Source organism: Pteropus vampyrus, unplaced genomic scaffold, assembly GCF_000151845.1.
Source record: "Pteropus vampyrus isolate Shadow unplaced genomic scaffold, Pvam_2.0 Scaffold25, whole genome shotgun sequence".
NCBI classification, from domain to species: domain Eukaryota; kingdom Metazoa; phylum Chordata; class Mammalia; order Chiroptera; family Pteropodidae; genus Pteropus; species Pteropus vampyrus.
Genome location: NW_011888806.1, coordinates 896,872 through 910,270, shown reverse-complemented (window position 1 = coordinate 910,270; position 13,399 = coordinate 896,872). Strand labels below are relative to the sequence as shown.

At 32.8% G+C, this 13,399-nt stretch overlaps 1 protein-coding gene across 1 annotated transcript in view; it reads right to left on the bottom strand.

The window, feature by feature from the left end:
• The window catches only part of STPG2 (sperm tail PG-rich repeat containing 2), a 260,198-nt gene that overhangs the window by 143,860 nt on the left and 102,939 nt on the right, over positions 1-13,399 (bottom strand). Inside the window, exon 9 of the mRNA XM_023528407.1 lies at positions 6,031-6,123. Coding sequence (XP_023384175.1) covers positions 6,031-6,123 — 93 coding nt within the window. The remainder of the gene's footprint in view (positions 1-6,030; positions 6,124-13,399) is intronic.

The window sequence follows — 13,399 nt, the reverse complement described above, 5'->3', positions numbered from 1 at the left end:
TGTGTGTGTGGTGTGTGTGTAAACTATTTCATCTTCCCTCTTCTCTTCCTCCTCTTTATTTTTTAAAAGTTTTATAATAAGAAATTAACACTATATGATTTAGTATTTAGGTAACAATTAAAAACTACAAATCAATAATTTATAACAATATTTCTGTAATAAAATATTTAAATGAACTATGACTAAATTTGCCAGAGAAGAGGACAATCACTGTTGGAAACTTCTATCTCTCATGTTGGAGAGTGAGAAAACTGTTATACAAAGGATAGTTGTACTGTATTAGGCAGAATATAGTTGTCTGGAAAATGATGTGGAAGTTTGAATATAAGTAGAAAGATTCATATGGATACTAAGTAGTCAAAGGGGTGAAATGTACCAGATTTTAAACTATTGTCTCAGCTCCAAACCTGGGAATCTGCAAACCATATTTGTGTTTTGTCAGATGGCTCTTTGTTGGGCTCAGCCAACAGAAGGTGCTATAGGGTATATGAAGGGCTGGTGGATGAAGGGATTTCTTGCGATGGATCTGCTTCTTCATTGGAGAAGCAGCAGCAACTTCCCATAGTCGCAACGGAATCTAGTTTGTTTTTCCAACATCCTTCTGCTTTAGTTTTTTATGTCTCTCTGTACTCTCTCAGACTTTACAGCATGAGTACCTCTTTCCATTATCTCACTTCTTTATACTCTTTTCATCTCTGGCCTTTTCTCCTTCGCTTCTTCTCTATTTTTCTACTAGTGCCATTTTAACTTACATAAACCTGTTAGGCTTTTCATATTTCTTCCCTGCGTACTTGCGATTATGATACTAATATAAATGTTACTTAGTAACTACATTTTTAAGTTATATGATGGAAAAATGCCTTTTCCCTTATATGTTTGTAATAATACAATGGAACTATCATTTGTCCCTGAAAATGCCAACAGAAGAATCATTAGTACATACTTTTGAGTAATAATGACCAGATACTCAAAAGTTTAATATTCTGAATTGCTCAAAATATGTCTGTATTAATCATGTCAGTGAGATCAGATTTCTGTAAATGAATCTAGCATTGCAGCCTTTATCAGTGGAGATAATTTTGAAAGATATGAATTCCTAAACATTTAAATATACTGAAACAAGGTTTACTCCTTATGAATATGTGCATCCAAGTAAGATAATTAGACATTCGAAGTCAATTTCTAAATGCCGTGTTGCATCAGTCATAAATTTATTATAAGGAGGTTTTAATAGTCTTTACGCCATCACTATATCACAAGTAGGGTTGCATATGTAGTCATGGTGGCATCAAGGACTTAAATGATGGAGTCAATCATCTCCACATCACTTTTAACATTTTCTCTTTTAATCCCCATATGAGCTACAAAACAATGAATGACTGGTTGACATAGAATATAGGAATCAGATTAGGATGAATGCCACAAATGTAGCATACTTTAATTCTCAGAGATTAGGTAAATTTTGAGTCATTTTGCTGTTGTTCATTTTAAATGAACTTGGCACCTTCAAAGTTAAGATAGGAACAGACTTCATTCTCAAAACACATGAAAGTATAAAATTTTTTTAGAAACCAGAATAAAGAAAAAATCATTTCTTTGTGAAATTATTTACTTCCGAGATTTATGTAGGGCAATCAAAAATAACTAATCTAAAACTGCAAAACTGCATTCTTCTCACAATCTGTCTAAGTACTGACAGGCAATCACACCCACTCAGTAAACAGGCTACTAGAATCTGGCTTATCACAGTGTTTCTTGCTCAGCAGTTGCCTTCACCATTCTTTCTCTGCTTTGATGAAGATGGATTCCAGCAGCACTTGTTCTTGCTGTTGGCATATCAAACCCATTTTCTGAACTAATCAAGTTATACAATTAAATATGTCTCGGTTTCCTCATTTTTAAAGATAACCATAATTATAGCACTCAAATAAGTTAATATACAGTTAGAATGGTCCCCAGCATAGAACAAGCACTATGTAAGCATTAGCTCTTATTTTTATTAGTAAAATTAATTCAAGTAATATCTATGACAGACAGGTGTTTTGTGTGTGTGTGTTTTTGTTTTTTGGTTTTTGGTTTTTTTTTTAACAATTCACCTCATTAAAGAACAGTAAAATGTAACAGATTCTCAGGGGTGCTTCCCCTAGTACACATTCAAAACTAAAAAGTTCAACACCAACAATCTTCCTTTAAGTCCTCTGGTGAGTGGGAAGGGTAGATTTATTTGCATTTCACTTTTAACCTGCATATTTTGCTCTTTGGAGTTTTAACTGTATTAATGAATTTACTTTGAGAGTATCCATTATGAGAGAGTCTTAGGCTTTGTTTCATCCACTGGAGGCCTCTGAGGCTATAAAGAAAACTCAAAGTCATCTGGTTTGCCAAATGTCCTCAAGTTAAAAGTTAGCTTCAGTGTTCTATCTGCTGCTCTGGGTTCTTCTTTAATTTAGCCTTTAGCCTGTGTACTCCTTATTTCTTTCTAATTCTTAGAAGAATCCATGAATATGCTTTGTTTTATTTTATTTAGAATTTTGGCTGTTGGCAGAGAATGAGTCAGTCCAGGTACCAGTACATCATAATGACATTCCAAAAGCATATTCATCATTAACTCATGAGTACTATTTTTAAAAATAATATCTTCACAGCATAAATAATCAAACATATTCAAGTCTAAAATAAACAGTAAAATTATTCTCTTTGACCTCTCCCTGGTTCTATTCCCGGAAATACAGTTGACCCTTGAACAACATGCGGGTTAGAGGCACTGACCCCTCCTTGCAATAGGAAATCCACATATAAGTTTGACTCCCCAAAAACTTAGTTGTCCTGGGAAGGAGGATCAGGGGGCTATTGGTTCCAAATTTGCCAGTGCTCAAGTTCCCTATAAAAAATGGCATAAATCAATGCATACAATAGATCTCTGTATCCATGGACCCCAAACCAGGAATTGAAAACAGTACATGTATTCATTTAAAAAATCTGAGTATGAGTAGGCCCCTGCAGTTCAAACCAATGTTGGTCAAGAATCAACTGTAATTCCTTTTCATGGTAATTGTGGGGTTTTTTAGGGTTGCTTTGTTTTTGGATTTACCATTGTAAATTTAATATAAGGTCTTAAATCTAATTTCTCAATTTTTTGAAAACATCTGTTCACTCTGCACTATGAAATAAACAATTGGCACATTTGAATGCCTCGTGACTTTTCTAAAAACTAAAATAATAGTTTTATTATTTTATTATTGATATTAAAGTTTCTAATATTTATATTTTATATTATAATTAAGTCCTCTGTAATTTGTATAGATGGATTTAAAATTGATCAATAATATTAAACAGGACTAGAATATCATAATTATTGAACCAACTAGTGTGGCCAAACACATAGAGAAATGAAATTCTGTCACCAAACCCCTGACTCTTGAAGAATGTCCCAAGCGTGAGCTAAAAATGCCTTCTTTATTAATTTGTTTCCACTCTTCCTTACTTCACTCAGGAAATAATCGATTTCTATTCTTCTCTAGGTTTATATCACCTTTCTCTTATTTCCCTTTTTTCATTTTGCTGGAACATCTTCACATATGTGGATGTAGAGGTATTAAACTTTCCAACCTCTTCCATGTCGGAAAATTATTTTCTTGATTCACTTAATTGAAATTTTGGGTAGAGGCAGAATTCTATGTCCAAAATTATTTTCTCTCAGAAATTTGAGAAAATATTATTCCGTCATCTCTTAGCTGTGAAATGTTGCCAGTGCTGCTGACAACAGTTGATATCAGTATGTTTCTCATCCCTTTGTAGGTGACCCAGTTACTTTCCTCTCTGGAACTTTCTAGGCTATTTTCTTTATTTCTAGTCTTCTGCAAATGCAAAAGAATATGTGTGTGTGTGTGTGTGTGTGTGTGTGTGTGTGTGTGTGTGTGTGTGTGTATATATGTTTTAAAATTCATCCTCCTTGGTATTTTGTTGAGCTCTTTTAATTGAAAATGTATGTCTTTATTCAGCTCAGGATAACTTACTGCTTTTTACATCAAATACTCCCAACTACTATCTCAGCATTCTGCTTCTGGAATGCCTAATAAGCAGATGTTTGGCTTGTGTTTTCAATCTCTTTATCTTTTCATATTCAATTAATGCTTATGTTGTACCTTTTTAAAATTATTTCACTGAGAACTTGTAAAAGGAAGGGAGCTGTATACGTGCACTTTGTATATCATCTGAAACAAGAAGTCTGGGTTTTTTAATATTTTTATGTGAAATTCTTATGTAAAATATTGAAAATTAAACTATATTTATTTCTTCAAGATTGCAACATATCCATACGCACAAATTTTAAATATGCATGAGGTAAATTTTCTTATATTTTTATTTGAAGTGAAAATTATAAAATAAATTCTGTTATTTTATAAGATTGACATCAATTTTAATTTGAGATAAATAATTTGGATTTTTCATTAGATACATATTACACACCCACATGTTTGAATGGTATTCTCATTTGCAGAAGGGATTTGAAAACCTAAGTATTCCATGTGACTAATCTATTTTGCTTCAAGGGTAAGCAGAGTCTCACCCAATACTTTGAATTGCAAGTGTTTCGTGACCAAAAAAAAGCCAATACCAAGGAGTTTCCTGATCCAGTTAGAGACAGACTAAATGTAAACTAGGTAAGAGCAGCTGGTAGAGCAACTCATCTTCCTTTAAAGCAGATCCCCACCACTCTTTTCCACTACAAGCATAAAATATAACATAAATATATGCATTCTTATGGGTACTTGCAGAGATTCACATTGTTTTTTCCTAACAGCTATAATATTATGATAGAAATAACTATGAATCTATTCTAAATATTCCTAAGTTTATAAGCTTTATATTGGTAATAAATTACTGATGGTATACTTCACAGTGGATCTTAAGGTGTGTATGACCAAGACATACTTCAGAAACACAACGCTCCTAGAAATTCCTCAAGACAAAGAAATGATCTATTAAAGCAACACATTTATTTAACACTTATGAGAATCTCTTACCTGTCAAGAACACTGCCAGATTAATTTTAAATGCCTTTTAAACTTACAGCTACAAAAAAAAACTGATGCTAATTTGACCCCTCTCTTAGATTCAGTCAACTGATGGATCCGAAAAAAATAAATCCCGTCTTAAATGGCTCTCGCCAAATTAATCTAATTCACAACTAGATTAATTTCACTAGCATTGCATTTGTACTTTATTTAAATTAGTTCATCCTAATCTTGTACCAGTTACTTCATCATTGAAAACATTATAAATCAACTCTTGGTATTGTGCACCTAGTAGAATTATTTCAGAAAGCAAAGCTACTTCTCTGGTTGACTGGCTACATTTTAAAACCTAGTTGATGATCCTGTTTTGCCAATTTGTTATTAAGAATATCTTACAATGATGGTCTAATTTCTATAAAAATTTATTTTAACAATACCTGTACACAGAAGTCTAACTTTTTAACTGTATATTTCACTTCGCTCTTTTAGTAAATTTAATCTGAATGAAATAGTCAAGTATTCATTTTTAAATTTCATCTGCTTTACTTATTTCACTTATTCAGTATTACCTACAAAAATGAATAGTCAGTTAGAAAAATTCATATCAACACAGTTTAAAATGCAGATTAACGGGGATTAAAAAATCATTGAAGGATCTACAGTTTCAAGACAAATTCAAATTGAAAAGAGAAAAAATTTGTACTTATGAGTGACCTGAGCTGAACCTAACATAAGTCTTCCACTCCATATATGATACGAGTTCGGCTTTCCTGTATGTCCTAGGAATGAATGCTCTCTAACCCTACAGGAGATGTTCCGTGTATGGAATATTCTCTCACAGAACAATGCTGGACTTCTGCTAAGCTTCAAGAATTATGTTGAACTTTGAAAATATGGAAGTATCAGACCAGACAAAGATGTTACAGCAGGATCCCAGGTACCTCCTAATATACTGGTTTTCTCCATGATTCCTAGGTTACAAATAAGTTTAGTTATAGATGAGTCTTCTTACCATATTGGACAGTTTAGAAGTTCTTTTTGTTCTTGACAAGAAAGCAGCATATCGGTTATTCAAGTTAGGTAGTTCATCAGAAATTCTGTGGACCTGTAAATTCCCAAAGGCATGTTAAAAGAAGGGTTGAGAGTAGTATATCATCTATATTTATCAATACAACTGGCACTATAAGTAATAAGTTTGCAATGAAGATCATCGATATTGTCCTGTCATTAAATATAGACATTATTCATATATAAAGGAAAAAATTAAATGAGATATAGAAGTAAAAGACTAAGTTATGAGATATTAAAATTGAAAAAGATTTGATTATATGAAACTCTAAGAAAGTAAGATGGATTTGCATACATTATTTAAACATATTAGGGTTGAGTTAGTAGCTGTACTCCAATGTCAAATGCAGATATCAATTACTGTTCTCTTTCATAACCAGTAGGTTATAATCTCTATACGATATGAGTATAAGATATTTGGCCAATTATATAGTATGATTTGTTAATATTTAATTATTAATACATGAAATACAAATATAATAATAACTTTTTTAACTGATTAGGTGACAATCCTGGATTAATAAATTTTCTAAGCAAAATAATATACATTCTCATAAATATCATAATTCTTATATGCATTAAAATGGAAATTAATCGTCTAAAGGAAGCTAGTAATCAAAAATTTAATTAGCCATTATATAATCCTTATAATATGATCGTCTTTCCAATTTATCATGCCATTAAACCATCTGTCTTTATTTATTAATTTAAATAGAGCAGTCTATTTTTTAAATACAAAAAGAATGAGAATTTATTTTCCCATTTTTACATACTTCATTGTTTTTATTTCAAAATTCGATATTCATATTTAATACTTCAGAATTTGATATCTAGAAGACATTGTTTTCTTGTTCATTTTTTGAGAAACATTAATCTACTAAAATATACATCCTTCATATACTGTATCTTTGAAACTATGTGCCTTTCTATCCTAAATGCTGAAAATGGTACTTCTCCACTCTTTTCTTCATGATATTATATCATTATTTCTACCTAGTCACTCAAAAGAAAATAGGTTCTATCACTTTCAAAAACAGAAAAATAACAGTCACATCTTAGAAATGTGAAAGTCTTCAAATGTAGAACATCTAAGCCAGTATTATTATTTTGCATGGTTTTATATTTATTGAAACCAAAACATAATTTACTTTTATAATAACTTTATTATTATAATATACATGGTACTAAAAATTATGACAAAGAAGTTCAAAAGCATTTTTCAATTTTTGCTGTTCAAGGGTAAACATTAACAAGTGCAGAAAATAAATTATAAATTGGATGACTTTGGCTTTAGAAGAAGTGAGTAATGTGAAGATGAGCACATTTTTACCAAAATAATTAAAAATAATAAAATCCAAATAAAATATAACAAAATCCTTTCTTTAAAGGCCTCGTGGAGTTGTGTATGCTTCCATCTCTATGAGTTGTCATCACAGACAAGGGGGTCTAAGATTGTGAAGAGGGTAGAACTTCTGAAACGTGAGCTATCAATCTGAAGGTGGTTTATCCCTGGGGGCATTTGCTGATAATAGGCAAGAGAGAAAGAATTTTGGTTTAGACATGACAGAGAGCTGTTGTTAAGAAACTGTGAAACAAGCTTGTCATGGTCTTGTTGGGCCAGAATAACAAAACTGTGGATTTGAGGAGCCAAAAAACACATAGTCTGTTTCCCCATCAAGGTGTCTGCAAGAGAATGGGGGACAAGATGATGCTAAAAATCTAAGTAAAAGCTCAAAACACAGAGATATTAAAGATTAGAGTTCAGAATCTGACAGAGAAAGGGGTCTTGAACACACCATGCCCACAGCTTAAATCCCCATAATACCACGCTTTAAAAACTGACCAAACCAGAGCTAAACTAAGCCCTAGAAAAACTGTAATCACCCCAATTCATGATTGGATTAAGGTGATCTCATCTAACTTCTTGCAGATAGAAGTATATAACTTCATTTAGATCCTCTTTGGAAGAATATAACGCCATTTAGAGCCTCTATATTATAAACAATATTTGGCATTCTATTAAAAAATTATGGGGCATGCCAAAAGACAGAAGTGCATGATAAAAAATCAAGAGAAAAAAAAAACAACAAATAATTATAGACAGATAGTCCAGATACTAGAGTTAGCAGATAGGATTTTAAAATAACTGTGAATAATGTGTTAAAGAAAATAGAGGAAAAAATGAAAAAGAATAATTGAAAACATAAAGAATTACTCCAGAATTCTAAATTTGGCCTGCAGCTGAACCCCTCTCAGGACTGTACCACTGGATACCAACTCCACAAAGCTGCACTAGTAAGACTGGGAGATTTAAGAGCTTTGCTTAGTACATAGAAACAGACATGGAAAGGCAGCCAAAACAGGAAGACAAAGAAGCAGAACCCACATGAGAGAACAGAACAGAAATCCAGAAATAATGGAGTCAAGTAATCTAACAGATGCTGAGTTCAAAACACTGGTTACAGGGAGTGAAAAAAATGGCATAGATGATAGAAGCTCTGTTCATCCCTCTGGTGACCAAATCAAAGTTGTGATGGAAACAAGGAGCAAATAGCAAGGAAAAATCACCCGGAATCTAGATGAGCAAGCCACACAACTAGGGAGAAATCTAAGAAATCACTCTGCAACAACAGAAGGTAGGATGGGGCGAGGACGCAAGGACTCTGCCCAGTCCGGAGCGGTTGAGGGAGACCGAGATAGAGACTGAGGCTGCGGCAACAGCAGCAGCAGATGCCTCTTAAAGGGGCCGTGCCCGCTAGCAGACTTTCGCAGTGATGAACCTGTTTGCTTTGAGCACCAGTGCCGATTTGGCTGCATGCAGAGGGCACCAGGGACTTAGAGGGAGACATTGTCAGAGCGAGGGCTGAGGCAAGACTCGCTCTGTACACAAGTGCCAGTGATATCCATTGTTCCTCTGTTGAGCCCTTTCCACTCCCAGTGCACAGACACAACAAAGCCATAGATGTGACGTCATCAAACTGGATAACAGAGGTCGCTCCGCCCAGAGGATTCCCTGAAATCCCACCTACCCCAATCCAGGCCCCACCCAAGCAACATCCAGCTATAGCCTCAGTAAGTCAGGTGCTCCTTGCTGAGCAGCACCTAGACTCACACTGGAGCCAACTGGCCTCGGTTTCTGGTGTGGCCTTTTGAGGCAACTATAAGCACAGCTTCTGTGGATTGCTTGCTGAATCTTAACAGGGGTAGAGGCTAAATTTGGCCTACAGCTGAACCCCTCTAAGGACTGTGCCGCTGGACACCTTCTTCACAAATCCACACTAATAAGACTGGGAGACTTAGGAGCTTTGCTTAGTACATAGAAACACACGGAAAGGCAGCCAAAATGGGAAGACAAAGAAACAGAAATGATATGACAGAATAGGGACACTAGATTTAGGGGGCTGAACACTTTGTGAGTTATGTAGATTTCTAATCACTATACTATACAATTGAAACTAATATATTATTGTATGCCAACTACAATTGAAAAAAACTCATTAAATTGAACGATGTAAATACAAGCAACTAATTGTCTATTTCAATAAAGCAGAGAAAAAAATCAAAAGAAAAAAATAAATGCAACTGAAAGATTAATGATTTGTAAAAAACCTCTGTAGAAAATACCTAAACTGAAGCACAAAGATAGAAAAATGAGGCATAATATAGAAAAGTTAAAAAAGATGTCTGAAGCATGGCAAATGGGTAAAACACATATATTTATTAGAAAGACAGGCATAAAAGAATGTGACAGAAGAAATATATGAAGATATACTAGTTGAGACTTATTTAAAACTGATGAAAGACTTCCACGCAGAGAGCCAGAGGTTCTGCAAACCTCAGGCCCATAAATATAAAGAAAAGCACATTTTTGACACATCAAAGATAGAGACAAAAAAGAAAGGACAATTGCTTTCAAAAGAGAAACAACAGGTTGTCAAACTATTCCACAGAAATTACAGAAGGCCTAAAACAATGGAATAACATCTTTAAAGTGCTGAAAGAATATTACTACCAACCTAAAAAGAAATTACTGCCAACCTAAAAAAAGTCTACCAACCTAAAAATCTAAACAAAAAAATAAAATATGACAAAATAAAGACATTTCTAGGTGAAAACTACAATAATTCAACATCAACAGACCTTGACCAGAAGGTACACTAAAGGGTGCTTTTTCAGGCAGAAGACAAATGATTCGAGACGGAAACATGGAAATGCAGAAAGAAAAAGCAGCACAACAGAAACGTTAATGTGTGGGTAAATATAAATAAATACTGACTTTAAAAAAACATAATATTTAAAGACTTTAAAATATATATAAACTTAAAATGTATGACATAATTAAAACAAAATAAGAGGTAGCAAAATGAAGGTAAAATGTTCTATCTAGGTCAGCATTATTGGAAAAGTGGTAAAAGTAATCTTTTTTATTGGACTGCAAAAAGTAAAGGATATATATTATACTTTTGGTGGCAACCATTAAAAGAATAGAAAACACTGAATAACTTAAATAGTAATGAAGATGAAATAAAATAATATGAAATATTTCATAAATTCAAAAAAGGTAAAGAAAAAATGTTAAAACAAGTGGGCCAATAGAAAATATTAAATAATACAGTTTATATACACATAAATATATTAGTAATCACATTACATATAAATGGATTAATACTGCAGTTAAATGCAAAATTTGTCAGACTGGATTTTAAAAACTTACACTTGTTTAGGATGTATTTTTCATTCCTGATTATAGTTTGTCAAATTTTATGTTAAACTATCAGAGTCTGAGATACACTTATAGGTAGATTTTAATTGACAATAATAACTTATGTGCTAGAAGCTATTTAAAATATTTTACATTGATTCATTTAATATTCACAATAATACTTTGAGATATATTCTATTATGATCTCCATTTCACTATAAAGAGTTCAAATAACTTATACAAGGTCAGTGGCGGCGCAAAAGAATATTCTCAAGCACTCTGATACTGGAGATCATGCTCATAATCACTGTGCTATACCATCTCAATATCCTCAGTGGAGAATAAAGAGTATTTACATTGAGGGCTTTAAAAAAAATTCTCACAACTTATAATTTTAATAATTCTTTTTACTCTAAATGTCGAGTTGCTCAGAATAATTAACTTCTACGTTCTAAACAAAATACAACAGGAATATTCTAAAACCTAACATTCATGATAAATTTAAAATATACTTATATTAGCACTTAAAACATGGTTAAAATGGTAATTTTAGTGTTATGTTTTTTACCACATTAAAATTTTTTAAACTGGATTTTAAAAATACTGATATCAGACTGACTGAACTATAAAAGTTAAAGAAAAGACACATGTCAAAGGTTAATGACAGAAAAAAACTCAAAAGTCTAGAAATCTAGAAAATCTAGCAATCTAGAAAAATGAAGATGTTTTAGAGTGTGTATAGGCATGTTAAACTTGTTCTTATTTTAGCACCTCAATAATAATCTGGCTAATTTAACAGAAAATAAATTAAATTGACAGAAAACAGCTGTTTGGAGGAGGCTATTGAATGTACTACTGGGGACTTTGGGAGCAAAAAATAATAGAAGGAAAATGTCTATAAGTTAAAAATATATTGATGTAAGAGCTATGATGGGTCTGAGATTATCACCTACTTCAAGCTAAGAAGTTAACCTGCAAAGAAGTTTACTGATGCTGGCAGAAGACATGAAACTTCTGAGTCAGAGAAAAAGGACCTTACTACCCATGGCATAACAAATAGCATGAGCATCAGCATGCTTGCATCAGTCCTCTGGGCCCTCAAGTCCTAATGAGGGCAAGGCAGATAGAGCAAAATGGAGACCTATCTGTATGTGTAATGTGCTTCATTTCAAGACAAAAACCATGAGTTTAAGGAACCTGATTTTTTATAATGAGCAGTAAGCATTCCTGCCCTCTGTTGAGAGAAAGACACTATCTCTGTCTTCCAAAGTTATCTGCTATACAATCATTCTTGAAAAGATAGTCCTAAGCAAAGATGTACAAAAATACAAAGTACCCACAACGAACTGTCTCAATAATGAAAAAGAACAAAAATAAGTTTTTACATAGAAAACAAAGTCCTTTAGGAATGTTTACATAGAAAGCAAATCTCTAAAAAATAAATTCAATAAAAATTATAAAACTGAAAAATAATGTATAAAAATATAAAAATTAATTCCATAAATATAAAGTTTATGAATAATGAAACATAAAAGTAATTCGGGACATCAAATTTCAAAGTGGCTACATGACAACTCCTACCTTTAAATTGTTAAGCATACTTTTTCCTAGTTTGTTTTATTTCATTTTCATTGTTGTTGCCATTTGTCTCATCTTAAAATTGTACTATATATCTTAAAACTGCACTAAAACAATACCTAGTAATTAATTCCACTGAATTGAAATTTGAAACTCTATAGTTTTCAGCTATTGGTCTTCACTGTATGCCTTATGCCACATAGAACTCTTTTCTATATTAGAAAACTTTCCATTTTAAAATCAGATGTCTGGTTTTTTCTTCCTAAGTCTCCAATTCTTTATATAAAACATCTTTATTTCTTTTGAATGTTCTTTATGTAACATGGTTTTAACTTGTGTGCCTTCATCATTCTGATAACCCTCTCCTGAACACATTCCAATTTGTCTAAAGTCCTTTTAAACTAGGGTACCTAAATGCAAAAAAGAAAACAAAACAAGATTCTCCAAGTTGGTATGGCTAACAAGTTCTCTCATTATAGCTACACAATTCTATAGTCCGCTCAAAATATATTTGGAGTATTCTAGATACTGGAACTACCAAAATGAAAGGATTTTCTTACATACTGGGGCTAACAATCTAGGAGGGGACAGAGACATGTAATCAAATACAGTGTGATACATGCAACTACTTAAGATAAACAAAATACGTGATAGCAAAAAAGGGGGAATAGTGGTGTGGGAGTAGGGAGAAAATGTGATCAATAACAGATTTCCAAGCAGGGCGACATATGAACAATGTTTTGAAGAACGAACAGGAACTTTCCAAGAGTACTGGACGTATACTATGCCCCATATCATTAGAAAGATTTTAACAAATGATTTTGTGATGATAATGAGTTAATGGAGGGTGAAAAGGCAGTGAGAAAATTATTAAAGGCTGAAAAGGGGGATTTCCCGTTAACTAGTAATGGAATGATTACCAAAAATGTCACGTGCAAATACCAGATTATGAAAAGAGCATTCATTGTCTTTAGATTTAAACTTCTTCCTATACTTGATAGAAGGCACAGAATTTTAGGCAAAGGGGGTTCAT